The 19,329-nt window shown below is 41.5% G+C and overlaps 1 protein-coding gene across 3 annotated transcripts in view; it reads left to right on the top strand.

Annotated features, from left to right (window-relative positions):
• The window catches only part of GALNT9 (polypeptide N-acetylgalactosaminyltransferase 9), a 126,737-nt gene that overhangs the window by 10,789 nt on the left and 96,619 nt on the right, over window positions 1-19,329 (top strand). For all 3 annotated transcript variants that reach the window (XM_005524351.3, XM_088065211.1, XM_088065212.1), the window contains exon 2: window positions 13,488-13,668. In XM_005524351.3, the coding sequence (XP_005524408.1) occupies window positions 13,488-13,668 (181 nt within the window). The remainder of the gene's footprint in view (window positions 1-13,487; window positions 13,669-19,329) is intronic.

Here is a 19,329-nt window from a genome sequence, read left to right as displayed (position 1 = left end):
ATCATTGCAGAAGGATTTGTGCGTATGTTACAGGACTACTTCTTTAGGCATCTCTCAGCCTTTAATCATGCTGACAAGAAGCTGGAGCACAAATAGAGTCAAAGAGACACAGTGGAGCCTGTGGAAGGATGAGGCCAGTGTGAAATTTTCCTTATTGCAGTCACTTACAGTTGATGGAAGTGCTCATGGGATGAGTGGACTGGGGTCAGGGTCTGTGCCCAGCTCTTGGCAGAACTGTTCTGGCCCTGAGAAGAGGTGAAGCTCCCCATGGCAGCACCACATAGGACTGGTCACTCTGGGAAGGCCATACCACAGTTTGACAATGCATCTTAACATGGAGTGTTGAAATTATTGTGGACCAGTTTCAAGAGAGAAAAACTCTTGTATGGCTTCCTTATGGCGCTGAGTAGCAAAGTCAGAACCAGGCCCAGAGAACAGGACAGCTCATGCAGGATCAGCACCAATTAGACATGACTAGGCTGAGACACACTGTATTGTCAAAAAGCAATATGATATTTCAGGATGGAAATTCATTTTAGAAGCAGAAATCAGCATATGATCTTCTCTTTTGTCCCTGAGCTGCAAGAAGTTGCTCTAATCTGTTTGATGGGTGATGTTGCATGCCTGTGGCTCCTCAGCGCTTCAGCACATGGTTGTGAAACTAGAGGTTGATTAATTTCAAAAGTATTTTGACAGATACAGAACTGACAAATTCCTTGTTAGAAAGAGAAAGAGAGGTTTTGTTTGCTCCTGTGCTCACGAGGCTGCATGGGTTTTAGGATGAGACATTATATTCCTTTCAAAGGTGGGGAGGGAAAAGCACTCCTACTATAAGCAATCAGAAGGATTAATTTTTTTATTAATTCCAGGGGAAGAAGAGTGATGTGCCCTGCTGTCATGGTGCCTCACCTCTAAGCCTGTGTTCTTCCTTTCCAAGGGAAGAAGTGATAATCTAGCAAGTCAGACATTTCCATGTGAATTTTCTGTAATATGGAAAAGTAGTTTTAAATGGGATCACACACATACCTCATTATTTCATTAGGAATCCCCTAATCTGTGAGCACAAACCAGGCTGTTTTATCACTTACACTGGTTCTCATCATTGCCTCTAACCTGACAAGAAGCAGTCTGTGAGCTCACAGAAACTGGAGCTGGGAACAGAAGGGGTCAAGAAAGTATTCTGAGGTGCTGAAATGCAAGTCCCAAACCCAGGAGACATGGTCTTCATTTCCAGGGGGGTGTCCTGTTCTCTTTATCTGTGGTGACAGCCCATCTCTCTGCTCCCCTGATCCCCTCCCCATACCTGTGTCCTCAGGTTATCTTTGTGATGTTGTTAATCAGTGTGTGTATAACAGCCAGGCATCCAACAGTAATTAACACATTCAATCCTAAAAATGTGTGTTTAGTTCCTTGAGCAGCTAAACCAAGAAAGCTGACTATCTTGTGGGTTGGCAAACCACAAGTGAATTCTTGGTTGGTGTCTAACAGCTCCAAGAGGTCTCTTGTGTTTGATCTGTCACCAAACCTCTTCTCTCAGTAGGAACTTTTTAATGGCACTTTTCTTCCCAGATGTCTGCTTCTGTGGCACTCTCAGAAATGCAATTTTTGGAGACCTCTGATTGTCTGCCAAGCTTTGGCTGAAGTTAGAAGCAGTCCTCAAAATCTAACAAGCAGAGTGAAGGGAGAGTATGGAGAGGGAAGCAGACTGATAGACAAATGGAGACAGCATGATCCCACAAAATGTTTTTTCTTAGCAAACCAGGCTAAAAATCATATTGGTGACAAATGGGATTTTTACTTATTTAAACACATTCATGAAAATTAAGTTTTGAGCTTTTAAAGGAACCAGACTCAGATGTCCACATTGAACTGCTTTGCTTGCTTTGTTAATTGGCAATATGTTAGCACAAGCATTTTTTCTCTACTTTCCTGCTTATTTCAGTTAATAACTACAGCAGCATGACATTTCCCTGACACTACACCAGTACTGCAGGCGAGGCTGCTTTATTTTCAGCCTGCTGAAATGGCAGACTCGGGTCCCACTGTCTCAGTGCCTTTCAGTAGGGAGTGAATAATTAAATTACGAGCGGAGCAGAGCAGCGATCCCGGAGCTCTGTGCTCGGCGGCGTGACGCACGTCCTGCTGCTCATCTCATCACCTTCCCCGTCACAGCCCAGGGGCTCAGCCCTGCCTTGCTCTGGCACCACTTGGTGCTGGGAAGCTCTCGCTGCTTGGGAGAAATGTGGCTGTGACCTGAAGTTTAAGCGTGACCGGAGAGCGTGTCTGCTTTGTGTCCTTGAGGAGTGATGAGCCCAAGCTGTGAACTCAGAACTCGGGTTCCTGAAATTCAAGTTTTGATTCATACCAGTCTCTCCACTGAAGGATGATCTTCTCCTGTATAAAGGCACCTTCTATCACTATCCTCATTTCTCTCTTTACTGTGTAATTGAACAGCTCATAATGTAGTCGTAAGTACAAACCCGAGACACATCAGGGGACAGGGACATTCATTCTTCCGTGGAATTTTGGCATAAAGGAAAGGAAAGCTTGAAGAAAAATTGAGTCTCCAAAAACTTGAGTTTCTTTTTACATTGCCTTGGTGAAAACCAGATAAGCACTGTTGCAGTCAGTGGCATTAGGAAGGTAAATTGAGGAGGGGTGATCCATAACTACAAAAAACTTGGCCATTGTCTTTATATATGATCTGAATTCTATATATGTGTGGTAATTTAAACGTGCTCTGTAGGTGGATCAAAGCAGCACGTTGTTACCAAATGGATCCTGTCTTTTCCAAGGCAAGCCCTGGGGTCCTGCTGTGGGTTTGTCAGGGCCTAAATCAGCCCTAGGTCGCAGTCAATTTGTACAAATACCCACATGCAATGAAGCCAATCTTGTTAATAATGAACCAGTTATTATAGCAGGGCTGGTTTTTTAAAGTGTCTGTAATAGTAGATTGTAGCTTTCCCGCTCCTAGAAGTCTGAGTCAATTTATCTTTATATCAACAATAAACCAGAAAGGGCAGAAATCAAAGTAAGCCATGTTTTTATTACCGCTTTTAAATAAAACATTGTGCCAATATTTTTCCCTAACATTACATCTTTATTTTCCCAAATTTATTGGCAATTGCTATTTATCTTCATTTCTCCTTTCTTTTGCAAAGCTATCTCATCCTTTGATTTGCTTCCCCCAGAGAATGTGGTACCTAATTCTTTTTATTTGTCCTTGATAAATCCCTGATTAATTGTATGTTACAAGCTATCCATGCAACATTGTGTCTTTCATTTCTAAATAGGCTTTCTTTTATGAATATAAAGAGCTAAAGCTTTCCTTTCTAGAGCCAAAACCAAATCCAGACTCAACATTTCCTTTAACAATAGCAAGGCACTTCAAAACCAAGTAAGATTCTCAGCACTGTAGACTCCTATTCCTCCTTTGTGAGCAGGAGAGACTCAGACCTTTAGCTGGGCACATCCTCTAGTAGATAGATCTGTTATAAATGTGGCTGTCGCTTCATCTCATCAATTAGGAGGACTGCATAATAATTTACTTCATCCATTTTAGCTTCAAATATGCCATAATTTGTTAATTTGTAAGCATTTTGGTTGAGGTGCTGATTCAGGACTGAATTTTTGCTGTTTAAAATGTGTCCCGTGTTTGGTTTTGAGCTGACTTGTCCTGCTGGCAGAAAATTAAATCATACACACATTAAGAGGTTGATGGAAGGAGGCACTGCAGCCTGGCATTGACAAGCAAGGCACAGCTGTGGTGTATGTTGACATGAGATATGAAAATAAAGTGAAGGCAGGAAAGAGGAGGAAAAGCAGAGATGCAAGCTCTGCCTCAACCAAATTCCCAAGCCAAGCTCCCTGAGAGGTGTCAAAGATGTGCCTGAGAAAGAAGAATGCAAAGACAGGTCAAGAAAAATACACAGATCTACAGATCTAAAATAGACAGTCTGTCAGGAAAATGAGTATGTTTTGAAACCAGTGTGAAATGATGCAGAAAAAAAAAGGGAAAAAGTATGTCACCCTTACAGAGCTTTTAAGGCAATACCACACTGAAAGGAAGGGAATCAAGACTCTCTCTGGCTCCTGTGAAAACCAATATCCAAATGAACTGTTTTTCAAGAGATTGGGTGGAAGTTTTTGTAATCTCACATCCTCAGTAGCAGCTGATGTCCTCTCCCATCTGTTCCCAAGGAGAAATGTCCGATGATAAGATGGAGAGGCAGCAGATAGAGAACCAGCCCTGCTCTGACAAACCCAGCACATCCTCAGATCATTTCATCCTCTGATGGCCAACAGGAAGAGCAGGCAGTGACTCTTGGAGCACGGAAGGGAGAGCAGTGGATGTGGCCAGCAGGTTGTAGTTGTTAACATTGGCACTTTATTGTGCTTGCATTGCCAGGGGTGAACTCAGTGACTAATTTCACAACAGTGGAAAATCGAGATCCACTTTCAGGCACGATGTGACTCTGAGTTCCAGCAGCTCCCACGTCTGGGTTTAATGCTGCCATCCTCTGCTGTGCAAAATGAGCTGAACAACCGGGAGCTTTTCTGCTGTACAAATGGCAAAGTGTTCTGTATGACTTTGTTGTTGGGAGAGCTATCTGTGTGATTATGTTAGTTTAATTTAATGGCAGGCTGTTTAGGTAAATGAGCAGGGAGGCATATGAGTGTCTGCAAATAATGTGGAGCATGATTGCAAAATGATGCTGCAGGAGATGGGCTTGTTTGGCCTTTGTCGGGGCTTTCCAAATGCCCTTGAGCAGGAGAGAAGAATCTTCCTTAACCTCGGACAAAATCCCTCTGAGTCAGAGGCCCAAGGGTGAATCCTGGGCTGAAAGGCAGTAATTTGGCAGGTTGGGCAATGTCAGATGTGGTAGAGCCTTTGATGAGTTTGGACTTTATTATCAGCACAATGGAGTCCAGAACAGTATGAACCTGCATAGGACCTGAAATAAGATAGATTTCTTTTTGGTTCCTTGTGTTTAAAGAGAATTTTTATTTTCCTTTTGGAACCTATGCCTGTGGGATTTACTGTTGTAGTGGAGCTGGTTTGAGAATAGAGCAGTCAGGGACTTCTCATCCAGAATTGCATCAGAAGTCAGAGGGGTATTTTTAATGATTAGAGGTGTGCAGTCAGCTCTGTAGGGTCAAGAAAATGTCGCTGCATCAAACAGCAGCTTTCCAGCTGTGGCTCTGTCCTGTCAGACCTTGGGTCTGACAGCTCCCACTCACAGCTCCCTTCCCACAGTGGTCCACTGCAGACATCCTCCACTTCCCTTCCCTACCTTTGATTAACACAAGCAAACTCCTTGCTTTTCAAAAGATATTTTCCTCATTTATGAAATTAAAACCCTTTAACTTGGCTGAACCAGCTTGTTCCTGAATCTAATTAAACAGCCCCAAAGTTTTTAGCTCTTGCACCATAGAGCTTTTCAAGGAGAAGTCGCTCTCCCTTCCTCTAGAATGGCTCTGTTATTGTTTTAGTGATCACTTCACCCAGGAGTTTTCACCTCTGTTTCCCTGGAAAAATTAAAGAAAATCTAATATATTGATACAGGTGATCCATTTCATGTGAGTCAGTGACACTCTGACCGTGACAATACCAGAGAATTCATTGCTGCAGGAGCCCATTGAATCTAATATTAGTGGCTGGGCTTTTAAAGGACACTGGGTAGTTTTATGCCCTGTTTCTACCTGTCTGGGTTAAGATAATGAGGGTAATCTAATATTATGCTTCAGGGCTTTAGTTACCTGCCTATGGGGTTCAGAAGGGAACTCTGCTTCCAGGGACAGTGCAGAGTTTAATTGGCCAAGTGCTTTATCATTTGTGTTTCATTTCCTCTGAAGCCTCAGGTATTGGCCACTGCCAGAGGACAGGTGCCAAACTGATGACACTCAGATTTTGTCTCCTTTTAATATCAGAGGGCTGCCAGGCAGATACACCAACATTTCAGCTCCTCCCCCTCAACTCCAGATTTATGCCATCACCAGAGGAGTTTTCTGGCTTTCCTCCAAAGCCCTGAAGAGAAAAATACATTTTATGTTTCACCAGCAAAAAACCACGAGTCATCTGGGATTTAAAAACTTCTAGAAGGATCGTGGCATCTATTACTTATTTAAAGATAACAAAGTGATCTTTCTCTGTGAATGATCTTTTTGATCATTGAAATGAAAATTTAAAAAAAAAATCAGAGTCACACACATATCATTTAAAATTATGTGTCTGGGGTAGGGGCTTTTTATTTTGTCTCTCAAAATATGTCCTTATATAGCTCTTCCTTGCTTAAGGAGGAAATCTATTTTTGTTTATATCAAATTTCTGGCAAAACTCTGGCATCTCTCTTATTATCTGTTAATGTGGGATCAGTGTCCTACCTCAAAAATGAGCTTTTATCTTCATCTCCAATGGACTGTACAGCTGCTGTTTCTTGGTCCTTCCAGTCGTCAATCTGTTTATCTCCTTCTGAATTATCTGTTGTAATTAGAATACATTTTCTCATCTCAAGGGGTAACCAGCTCCAAATGAGTGTTCTATAAAAGCAATTACTTTTGATATTAGATATCTGTACATAAAAACACAGTATTTCTTCCAATTAAAAAGCACTAATGAATTTGGTGTCTAGAGAGGCAGTAGCCTACGCAATGCTGCAGTTTCTGTGAAGCCAAGGAACAAAAGATTAGGCCTGTAAGAGGGCAGTGGTGTGTGTGCTGCACCACTGAATAGCAGATTCAGAGAGAACAGGGCTCTGCAAGGACATCCTGTTCCTTTTTGTCCCCAGCAAGCCTTTTGTCAACACTGATGAACCAGATCCCTCTCCACCTTGTGCCAAGATGACTAACACAGTTTGTCCTACTATGCCTGTCTTCTACACCTGGCCCTCAGTCTTTTTATTTCCTTAGATATTCCCCCTTCCTCAAAGTATTAAATCTTGCATTTGGCACGGAGGAGCTTTACCAGAGGTGGACTCCTTCCCTCTACAGACACAGCACTGCCACCTTTCACCATCTCAAAATTATCTGAATGACTAGGGAGCTTTTATCACCAGCTCTTCTACAAAAAAGATCATTTCAGAAACACCTTGACCGTGTCATATTGTCTTCATGTCTTCTTTCTTCATTACCTTTCTTGCATCTCGTTCTTATCTTTATTGATGGTGAGTTCTTTGGGATGGGCACAGTCTTTTTGGGCTCATGTAGCATCTGCTGCAGTGGTATCCTGAGTCTGAACTACACTCTAAGGAAAAAACTGTTCTGGCCAAATCCTGTCCTGGTAGGACTCACCATGGAGGATTTAAGGATTAAAGCATGGTGGCGTGTAGGATGGAATAAGGGTCAGCTTCCAGCCCTGAAAACAGCCCTGGGCATATTCATGGAATTTTCCATAGGATGTATTTTGAGCACTTGACAGATATTCACATGTTGTGTCTCACAGTGCTCTCTGCAACCTGGAAAAGTTCCTGTTTTGAAGCAGAAACATATGGCAAAGCACACAAGGGGTTGGGTATTAGTCCTCTTTCCAGATAATCTACATAATTCCTGAGGCTCCTGGTTCTGCACTCTCTGCCTGACTGGCTGCTGTGGGTGGGAAAGGAGCAGCCCCCTTACAGGCAGAGCTGCCAAATCACTTCATCCCTTCACCATCACTCTGCACTCTGCTCACAGATGGATGTCTTACAGGATTGCCTCTCATCTGGGCATCAAGGCTGACAAATAATGTCTCAGGCTTTCCACTGGGGTCTGGAGATGGGGTTAAGCTACAAAACCACTGCACCTCCTGTTTCCAGAGCCAGACAGTTGAATATCAAGGGCTTCAGCTTCACAAGTTGCACTTTTTTCCTTTTCAAACCATCAGCTGCAGGATGCTGTTTGTCTTCTCCCTGATATATCTGCAGAGATACTTGGGGCTGATACCAGGCACCACGAGACATAAACTTTTCAAGCAAGGATGCAGCAAACTTGACTACAACTATAAAAAAAAATAAGATTGTGGTTTGGGTTTCAGATAAATGGAAGTGCTGGAGTCACTTAAATTAGATGGGGTTTTGTTTGTTGCTCTGCAATTTCCAAAAGTTGGAGCTTGTATCCCTGTGGGATGTGATTTGCTGAATGTTGCTGTATGTAAAATAAATCTTCACATTCAGCATTCCTTCTAGCTCAGAAAGTGAGCAACTTTTGATATGGGCAAAATTCAGATCAGTTCTCTGGGCAGCAAATCTTACATATGAGGTAGGTTTGCTTCAGAGTCATGGTGGGAGAAACTGATTTGGGATATGGAAAGTTGGGATATGCAGAAATTAAGGGCCAGGCTCTGTTTAACATTTAGATTGAATCATGAGCCAGACACCAGCAACTCCCTGTGCTGCATGCTACTGTTTGCAAAGTTGGTTGAAACACTGTCAAATAGTGAAATAGTTCCAAATAAGATTTTTTTTTCCTTTATATTGTTGATCCTCATGCTCGCAACAGAGAAATGCTTTTACTTTTGCAAATTTAATATTGGTGCAGTGAACTGCCAATGCATTCCCTGAATTTATGTCTGTGGGGCTGTGCTGAGTGTGTGTGAGAGACAAGGGGCTGCTCACATGGGCAAGCCTTTCTCTGGTGTGAGTGTGTTCTTTCAGAAATTATTAGCTAATAGTTATTTTTAGGGATCACTAAATTGAAGTTATAAACAGCTGCTGAGCTGAGACCTTTAGCTTAGTGCTGAATGGCTCACTATTGAGCTTTTCCTTCTCCTTTTCCAACCAGCTCCAGCTGCTTTTCTTGTGCCTCTGCTTCACTCTGACATGTAGTTCCTGCAGCAGGAAGATCAATGCTTCACTCCATGCCTCCAGATATGCCATCCATTGAGGCTGTAGCCTTCAGCTGAAGCTTCTAGCTGCAACAGAACAAGATTACAAAATTAGCACAATACAGTAATTCAAGGTGGAAGCATTAAAACTGATTCAATAGTTGCAACTGCTCTGATTCCCACCTCTAAACAGGTGGGTTTAAGTAAAAATAGCTTAAAAAGACATTGTAAGCTGAGTCTTGTTTAAGCTGTTACTGAACCTATTCCAGAATGTCTGAACCTTGTTCTTTTCTTGGCAAATCTGTAACTGGAAATGCTAAAAGTCAGCTTTGTCAATCTATGTGGAGTTGCTATTGTCCTTGATTCCCTTTTTTTTTTGTTAAGCTAGGATCAAAAGACTTTTATTGCCTTACATGGTATGCAGTGATATTTGCAGCTGAGAAATAATAATTGGAAAAGGAAGGAAACAACTGTTTTGCTGATGAGTTTTATGTTTCCTGTTTAAAAGACAGAAGTGTTTCAGGAGTCACAGGTAGAATTGCTGGGTGAGTATGTCAGGTATTTTGACCTATGCCAGTTTTTTTTTTATATCCTCCTTTTAAGGTGCTAGAAACTGAAATACTTTGCTGTAGCTATTCAAATGTGCAGATGATCTAAGTGTAGATAAAGCTCAGAAGTCTGGCTTTGGAGCCCTTCTCAAGCTGGGGCTGAGACAGGCCAGCAAGGGCACTTTGGAGATTTTGCAGCAATTCTGTCAGTGTTCTGACATTCTATTATTATTTTCAATAACTTATTTTTATTTTGATTTGTCAGAGGTTTAATTTTGTATGAGAACCTTGGCTGAACCTGATTTACAGCTGCCTGTAATTGTGTTGCAAATAAGAAAAAATGATAGTAAAATAATCTGATCTAGCTTTTGCCATAGTTTCTCATATAAATCTCCTTATTACTTTTCCCATTGTGACAGGGTTTATGATGAAAAATAGAAGATCTCTTTTCTTCCTAGAAAATTATGCATCCTGTGGAGTAATTAATCTGGTTAAGGAACTAAGGCTGGTTTGTTCTGCTCTCCATTCTCCCAAGAATTTCTGTCCTACACAGAAATCTCTGCAGTGAGAGCAATAAATTTGAAATGAATGACAGACACTAATTATTTGTGACCTCATTGTCATCTGCAGCACAGAACAGTCTATGACCATTCCCAGTGTATCAGCTGCAGATATTTTTAGTCTAGAAAATTTAAAGAAAGGACGGCTTTAAAAATTGATGCTCACTGGGCATCCCCTTTCTGCACATCCCCATTTCAGAGCTGGCCCCATCATCTCAATCCTTGTCTCTGGCTGTGTGCCTTGCCCTCATTGGCTTCTCATGCCATGGAAAAATGGGTGTGAGGTAGGGCTGCAGGTAATCCAAAGATAAGAGAGGGAGCTGGAAGTCTGCAATAAGCTTCAAAACAAGAAGAAAACAGAGAAGTGCTCTCAGATGAGGGCCTGGAGGATGTGCTGGAAGGTGTTCACCAGCAGCCAGACTGGGAGATGCTCATCCCATCACCTGTCCCTGATCCCATCTCTTAATACCAACCTATTTTTGTGAGGCTGCTGCTGAACTGAAATTCCTTTTCTGTCTGTGTTATTTTTTATTTTTTTATTTTAAAAAGGCTGACCAATGAAATCACTGTGGATTAGGGGTTAGCAAGTCATCATCTTGACTTAGTGATGGGAGAAAGCTCTCTGTTGAGGAGTCAATTGCTGGAGCAACAGCAAATCAACTTTGAGATGGAGAATGCAATGCAAATATGTGAGACACTGTCTGGCTAACCAGCCATGCATTGAGGAACATTGCCTGTAATTGCTGCATCTAAACACATGCACATATATAAAATACAGTATATTCATTGTTCCTAAGAACTTCTAGAGACACTTTAGTGCTCTTCTTGAGGAAGGAAGCAATGTGATATCATTTATTTAATTGCTGCTGTGTATTGGTCAGTGTTACTGCATTACTGGGACAGCTGTCAGTCAGACTAAGCTACAATTTGGGTAAGGAATGGAGAAAAAAGCTCACAACAATATGCTCTGAGAGGAAGTGGGACAAATGATGACTCCTTCCCAGAACAAAATCAGATTAGCAGCACAAAGAGCTAGAATATCAGATTTAGAGAAAGGGATATGAAATAATTGTCATCATGCATGGTTTGGCAGGCTGTCTTACTGATTCTCTCAGAAGTAAAATAGCCGAGTGCTTGATGCTTCCTGTGGGTTGGAAGTTTCATTCTCACATTATTTGTCCCATAAAGACTCAAGTGTTCTGTTCCATAAACTGCAAGAGCATATAGTATGAAGAATAAAGTTTGCAACTACTGGAATTAAATTGTTGCTTCAAGTCAAATGAGCACGCCACATCTTGGAAACCCTTTCATCAAAGCAGGTCAGTTAATTTTAATGAAGTCATCTTCAATTTGCTTTGATGTTATATCAGAACCTAGACCAGATGATTCCCAATGATCATCAAATGAATTTCCACATTATGGTCTTTCAAGGACATAGGCTTTGTCAAATTTTCTGGGGTTTTGACTTTTAAAGTGCCTAATATGATTTTTTTTTTTTTTTTTGGTGGGAACTGCTGACTTTTCTCAGAAATTGAGCCCCCTTTAAGATTCTATATATTGGACATGTTAAGCAGAGCTTGCAGCATCACTGCTGGTGGTGTCTGTTAAGTCTAAGACTGTATCATGCAGGAAGATTAGGCTGCTGTGTTTTTACTTTTGGGTGGAGAGAGCTGTAGAGTCTCAGACATTTAATTTCTGTAATTACTCAAGCAAGGAATCATTGTCAGGCCAGGTGTGGAGGGCCCTCTGTTCTAATTTTTCCAAAGGAAAGTCAAAGTGCCAAGTAGCCTCTCATCCTAAATTGGAACAAAAAGGACAAATGTTACTATTTTCTTCAAAATAAAGCTCCCTAAAATATTTTCAGAATTATTGAACATGGATTAATAATCTAGAAGCATTTCTCTTGTTTGAAATCTAGACTAGTCTTGAGTTTTAGTCGTGTTTCAGTGCATGGTGGTGAGGAGCATGAAGGCATCAAAGACACAAACACAAGCAAGGTCTGTCCTGACTCAGGACCACTGATTGCAGTATTTATGTATTTTTGTCAGCAGTGTCTGAAATTCAGTAGCAGAATTCCTGAGTACTGCAGGTACTCAGCCCTTTATGTTCATTTGTGACTGTTTGTATTGTTGCACGTTGCCTTGGCACAGGATTTTGTCATAAACACTGCAGGAGAAAATGCAAAATTTTACTCTTTCAGATCAGTGACAGGCCACTGTCTCTCTGGTCTGTCCTGTCACTAAACAGGGATGATGATGGAGCTCTCTCAAGTAAGGACATTGTTAGCAGTGAGGTGCAAGAGAATTCCTGAACTGCCCTCCTTAATGTGACTTGAATAAGCCAGTCCCACGTTTCTACTGCCATAGGTGTTTGTTGCTACCAAATGCTGACAGTTTCTTCCTTTCCTTTTAATCATTTAGTTGAAATAATGACATTTTGCTCTTGAAAAAGTCTTGATTTGAAAAATGTTGAGCAGGTCAAACTCTAATTGCTTTACTTGGTGTCATAAATGATTTGGGGGATATTCACACATTCCTGTATGGTGTTCCCAGGATTATTATAAGTAACTTAGTCACTTATAATGACTTGTTGATAGCCAGGCTTTTGGAAAGGAAAGCTTTGACATTAAACACAGGATATTTGAGGAGCTTATTTATGAGGATTCAGCACCAAATTAAATGCCTGTTGCCATGGAAGAGGCTCTTGGCAATGTGATCATATGGGCATTTTTTATGTTGGTTTAGTTTTGGTTTACTTTTATTTTTGAGTTGACCAGTGAATGAAACCTGTAAATGCATTGTTGACTGGCTGATTTCTCAGCACTTAGTGAGTGTCCAAACTTTCTGCTGCTGTGGGCTGTACAGAGCTGAGTAGCTTACATATTTCATTTGTCAGATGTGAAGTGCAGAGGAAATCTGGAGTGATTCCCAGGTGGACTGTCAGCTCCATCAAAACAGTTTTAGCACATCTTTGTGGCAACAGGCTGGGCAGACTGTGTAGAGTCCAAATGACCCATCTGTTGACTCAGGCAGTGAAATCAGATTTATCCTGTATTTCCTGCCCAGCAGAAGCTGGTGACCAGTCCATAGCTGTGTCCCCAGCAAGGGAAACAAACCTTGACCAGAGCTGCAGTCATCTTGGAGTCACAGAGGAGGTACCAGAACAGACCTTAATGTGGAGTTAAACTGGCACACCCACATATGGCTGAAATTCAACATCTCTCCCTTAAAATGAGTGAAGCTTTAATGGGCTACACAGGGAAACCCTCCAGTTCTAATGGGGAAAATTTTTTCTTAATTATCTTAACAATAATGAGGCATTTTGGAAAAAAAAAGAATCGTGAAAGCTGCTAATTGATTCTTTATAGTTTGCTCATTATGCACAGATACTACAAGATGTGTTGATTTGGACTTTGGTTTGGAAAGCTGAGGATAATTTCCACAGAGCCATGAGGGTTTGTGAGCTGAGCTTCCTGGGAGTTCAGATCTCATTTATCTGAAAACGTTCTGTGATCACAGCAGTTCTATCCATATCCTTTACATTAATAATTTGATTGGTTTTTTCATCTGTTTCATTTAGGTTTGGCAAAGCCCATGGGATTAGTTGAAGGTCCAGGAGGCTTGGGCCAGGGGGGAATGGCTGCTACCCTGAGAGATGATAGCCATGAATCAGAGACTAAGTATGAAGAATATGGTTACAATGCCCAGCTCAGCGACAGGATATCACTGGACAGGTCCATCCCTGACTACAGACCAAAAAAGTAAGTTGAATTCTGCATTATTATTTGGAGTAAGGGATTGATCGTTGTTCTGCTGACCCATGGTGGCATTTTTCTCTTCATATCCCTTCCTGGCTGGAATATGGCAGCAGATACTTGTACAGATACCCCTGAGCTGAGTGAAAATGAAATAGGCCAACTGCCATCTAAAGAACAAAGTTAATGCATATTAAATGCATAGCTAATTCTGTCAGTAGTACATTAATATGCATGTTCAAGGCCTCAGATCAAAAATTACATCAGGATATGGGTTTGGTTCATTTAGAAAAAGCCTTCAGAGGTGGCAGATTTAGTCTGTGCTTCTTGTAGTCACGTGCAGTGGGAGGGGGGCAGTGCAACAAACACTTTATAGTCACTGGTTCCTTAAAAATAACCCCAGCTTATCAAATCAATTGTTTTTAATTGCATTTGATATTCTTAGAATTGTTTAATCAGGGTTTGCAGTGTGCTGAAACATGGGCTAAGTGCAATCCATCGGGGTCCTGTAATTGCAGTGAGATATTTTTTTGTCTTTGGAATGTGTGTCTATTTTTATTCCAGTGTTTATAGTCTTCACACGCCTGTGCTATGCTTGACATTGCAATTACATGTTTATTATTTGCACTGATTTATTATATTTTGTATTAAATAACTTTCAAATCTTTCATATTTATGGAGTTATATATTTTCCAGATGAGACATCCACACTGTCATCCCATGAATGACAATCAGTAATGTCTTAATGCAGAGGAGATCAGCAACAATGCCTAGTTGCTCTCAGGAGACAGAATTGAAAAGAATACTTAATTAATTTCTAATAATAATCTTCTGTTTTAAAAGACCCACTGGGGCTCCTAGGCAGAACTGAAAGTTAAATAAAAAAGTATCTTATTAAGTGGTGAGAAAAGTGTAGCCAAGCTAAACAGCTGTGCTCTGTGAGTAGATTGCAACTGAATTAGGATTTTAGGCAGTTCAAGCTGCCAAAAACAAAACTTCAGCTTAAGTACAAATTTCATTATCTGTGTTAGATATTAAACTGATCTCAGAAGTATTGACTCAGCGTTTGTTTTCTCAAACCCTTGCTACAGAAAAGAAAACTCAGGTAACAGAAGTGGCAAAGAGAAAACAATCTACTGCCCTGATACCATGTTGGATGCAAGTAACACTGACTTGTTCAATGCTCTCATCTCTCCTCTCTTGACGTGTCATAAAAATCCATCATGGAATTACGCTGGGGAAAAAGGAGTCTGTAGTTATGCAAATATGAGTTGTGCATCAGATCTGGCCCAGAGACCCTAAAGTCAAAGTGAAGTTTCCCAAATGAAGGTCGGTGGTGTTTGACCTGGCTGTTATTTGCTGCTGTGGGGGATGAGGATAAATGAGATGTGTTCCGCTAGGAAATGCAAAAGCAAAGGCTGCAGAGCTTGAATCCAGCTTAGCAGCTGTCAGAGGCATGAGGCCATTTGCAATGTAGTGATGTTTCACTTCAGGTTATGCTCTCCCACAGTTTTACTTAGAAGCTCTGATGAGTCATTCAGATAAGATTTTTGACACTCTCATTGTGGGTATCTCATCAGGCCATGCCACGTGATTAAATATCTGTGTTACTGGGAGAACTTCCTTCTTTGTCATGTTTTGACACTTCTGAGGTGGTTCTAGTTAGATCTAGATGCTGAAATTGATGCACTTGCCTCTAGGTGCTTATGAGTCACAGGAGAACCCTTCAGACTGAATTTGCTATGGAAAAGGAGTGAAAGTGGAGAAGGTAGAAGGTCTTTGTACAAGAAGACTTTTTCCCACTTAGATGGAATGAGAGCAGCCCTGAGGAGGAGGACATGGGAGTGTTGGAGGTCAACATGGCCCAGTCCAGAAAAGCAAATGTGTCCACCATGGGCAGCAGGGGAGGGAGGGGATTCTGCTCTCTGCTCCACTCTTGTGAGACCCCACCTGGAGCTGCTCTGGAGATGCCCATCCAGCTCTGCAGCCCCCAGCATAAGAAGGATGTGTGCCAAAGCTGAGCTTGACTGTTTGGTTTAAACACTCTGCTCTAATTGAAGTGAGAGCTGAACCTCCACGAGCTTGAGACAGGCTTTGCAATACCACTCTTGTCCAGCTTATCTGTGTGATGACTTGCCCAGTGATCTCATCTCTCCATCTCTCACTTCTCAGTTTCCTTGTGATTTGTGTTCATGTCATTCCCAGAACTGTTAAGGAAGGGCTTTTCATTTCTAAATTGAGAAGCAACGTAGAATCAATGTCCAAGGCCATGTATGAAGTCCATGGCCAGCCTGTGAATAAAAACACTTATCTGAATTTGCATTCCCAAAGTATTAAACTCTGCTTTCTCCCCATTCTGGCTTCCATTTAAAATATTCAGTCTATGTGTTTTCACAAATCAGTATTAAAGATATGAACTGGGAGAATTTATGCTAAGGTCTACATTGCACAGGCAAAATTTATGAAAGTAAACATTATTACAGTATGCAAGCTCAGGACTTGTAATATTCTAAGCTTGATGAGAAATATTGTATTTTAGTTCATTTGAATCCCCCTCTTACTGTTGTCCACTCTCTTATTCTGATAGAATAAGCATTCTGTTCCATCTACAAGCATAGATTCATAAACATTTGGCAGTTTAATTGCTTTTCAGGAGGTATTTTCATCCTCATGCAGCAAATTTAAAAATATGTTGTACTACAGAGGTGCACAGTCAGCCAGTGTGACCATGAAGGCTCCTAAATTGGAGTCACCTCCCTGTCCTTCTCTGCAGCCAAGTCTCAAGCCTGGGTGGGTACTCCTGCCCTAGAGATGCTTTTCTCACATTTTGTTCCGCTTTCCTACCTTCTGCTGCCACTGCAGATACTCATTTTACCTCAGAAACCTTTTCTTTAGGATAAGAAATTCTGTTGGTACAGGAGACAAGAGCAAATTTTGTGCATGTTGTGTTTGTGTGCCAAATAGAGGCAATGGCAGTAAACTGCTTGCTTGTGATTACAAATCACACAGTAATTACAAAATTACAGTTTGATTCTAGCAAGGTATGATAAATATACCTCAACTTTTTCTTCTCAATATCAGAGATTTTAAAATAGCTATCAGAGATGTATAAATAATGTAATATTTGAAGTTTTTCAAGGGCTATACCACAGTAGAAAATATGTGGTAGGGAGCTCAGAATTTTTAATGTCCTGATTTCTGTTCCCAGCAATAAAGTATTAGTAGGACTTCTAGCCCTCACTAACACACCCTGTATCTTCTGTGCAATGAAAGAAAGAGAAGATTTTCTTGTAAGGAACAGGTTATTTTTGTTTTTCAAGCACAAGGCTAAGCTAGAGCTTGCTCTGTAGTTCTCCAGCAAAAGTGTTATTTGATGGTAAAGTGCTATTGGAGCAATTTCCACATATGTTCTTCCATATATAAAATGAGTGCTGTAATTGAAAAAAACCTGAGCAGTAAGTGAAAATGATCTACTGATGCCAATGAACCTTGTGTGCAGGAAAGCACAAGAACTTGTATTCGTGTCAGTTAATCCCTCACAATTTGTGTAGGAGTAGAATTGTCCTGAATCCTGTCCCTGGGAATGCTGCAGAATCTGCTGGGCTCTGTCCATGCCTTTCTTACCATGATGTCAAAGGGACAATGTTTCACTGAATAGTCAAAACCAGACCTGGACGAACAGAGCTGGGGTTTTGGTGGAGATCCTGCACTTCCCAGGGGCAGCCACCTCAACCCCTGCAGGCACTGAGCAGAGAACAGGTTTGCCTGTGTGGCTACAACAGGCTGGCAGAATTCATCCTCCTGCCCTTTTGGGGGAATAGCAGCCTCCACTGCTGCCAGCTCTAGCACAAAATATCAGCCCCTGCTCCAGTAACAAAGGATCAGACCCAATCCTTCCCAGTCATGCATGAAGGCAGAGGTGCTAAAGCCCCACGTGACAGTAGATTTCGACTTTATCAAAGTTAAAGAAAGTAGAAAAAAGTCCAAAACCTTAGGGAATGTCATTCAAAGGCAGGGGTAAAGCCCCCAAACTTACAAAAGCTGTTTGTTTTACAGTGTAGCATGCTGGAAAATTGGGAAGTGCCAGCTAACCAGATGCTTTCAGACATAAGCATTGTCTCTCAGGATAATATCAATTCCCCTGTTCTTTTTGATGCACAGGCTGGCTAGCAAGGGGTTGAATTAAACAGGTGCAATACCTGTAAATCCAGCATTTGCTACCTTTCTATCACTTGACTTTGCAACTTAAATAACTTCAGGGGTTTCTTTACATGCAGGACACATCCACACACGCAGACACACACACTCAGGCACTTGTCAAAACCACTTGCTGTCATGCATTATGCATACTTTAGAGAAAAGTTAATATGATCCTGCAGCTTCCATAATGGCTAAATTGGCTTTTACACAAAATTGTCGCTGCTTGGTGAGGATCTTTAATTTAACTGATCTTTTTTTGTGCAACTGGATGCCGAGTGCATTGTGGCAGTTCAGTGATAACAGTAATATTAATATATGGATTCAGTCTGCTGGCTCTATCAGCCAAAGAAGATATTTCTTTGTGTTACGGTCATGGACGTTTGTATTGAGAAAATTCAGCCCTAAAAACAAGCTTATTAATGTCGTGGCAACTCAAGTCTTTAGCTATAAAATGCAGAGAAATCTGGGTCTCAAGGAAATTGCTTTCATTTATTCAGTTCTTTTATGGAGGCAAGCATTTTTGTGGTTTGCCATAGACATTTCACAATAGCAGAAGAATTGCATCTCTAGGGCCGTGAAGTGTAATTAATGCTTCAATCCACTCCATACCTAAGGAAAAGCTTTTTTAATTACCTATCAAAAAGAATACTGGAATTGATCAAATAGCGTTATCAAGGGGGCAGCTTGGTAAATAGACCTGTGATTTGTTCATTCAAAGGTTTGATAACAGCAGCTTGAGTGAGGCCAGCAGCTGGAGAGCAGCTCTGCTGTCAGGGATGCTCCGGCTCCTCCAGCCATCGGCCAGAACCAGCACCTTGAGCTTTCACCCTTTCTTTTGGTGGCAGATCCCTGTGGGGTCCCTGGGATGCTTCAGCCATCAGGCAGCAGCTCTCTGGAGCCACATGATGGGTGTGTTTGCAGTTTCTCTGCTGGGAGGAGGGTCAGTGGTGTGGTTGGATGGGCCTTGCCCGCGGCTGTCTCCTCACCGCTGCAGGAGCAGGGTACCAAGGCAGATGGCTTTCACAGAGCATCAGCTTTTAGATCAGTGCATTGGACAAGGCTGAGGCTGGGATTCTTTGGTTTTCCCCACCTCTGCTGCTTGCTCTGCCTCGTGACCCGTTTTTCAGATCCTCTGGGGACGCTGGGTGTTCTTTGAGCCATTTAGAGAGATGACACAAGAAACTCCAAATTAAAGCAGACCCTTAGGATTCTTTCCAGGTTAACCAGAGTGCAATGTAATGGGCCTCTTCACAAGGAATATTTGAAGTGGAACAGATCCAGAGCTTTCCAGGAATCAGAATTTCTGATTAGCAGAAAATGACAAGTGAAAAAAAAATCACCTAAAAATATTTTTTGTTGGGCTGAACATGTTCTGTGAAATGTCTGTTTAAACATTGTTTAGACCAATGAAACCTTTAGTTTTCCATTAAAAAGATCACTCTTCAGATGATGAATTTTCCATTACTA

Source organism: Pseudopodoces humilis, chromosome 20 (genome assembly GCF_049639895.1).
Source record: "Pseudopodoces humilis isolate 2021_Gansu_Grassland_sample_001 chromosome 20, ASM4963989v1, whole genome shotgun sequence".
NCBI lineage: Eukaryota > Metazoa > Chordata > Aves > Passeriformes > Paridae > Pseudopodoces > Pseudopodoces humilis.
Note: the sequence above shows the minus strand (reverse complement) of the source record. Positions and strands in the feature narration are given on the sequence as shown.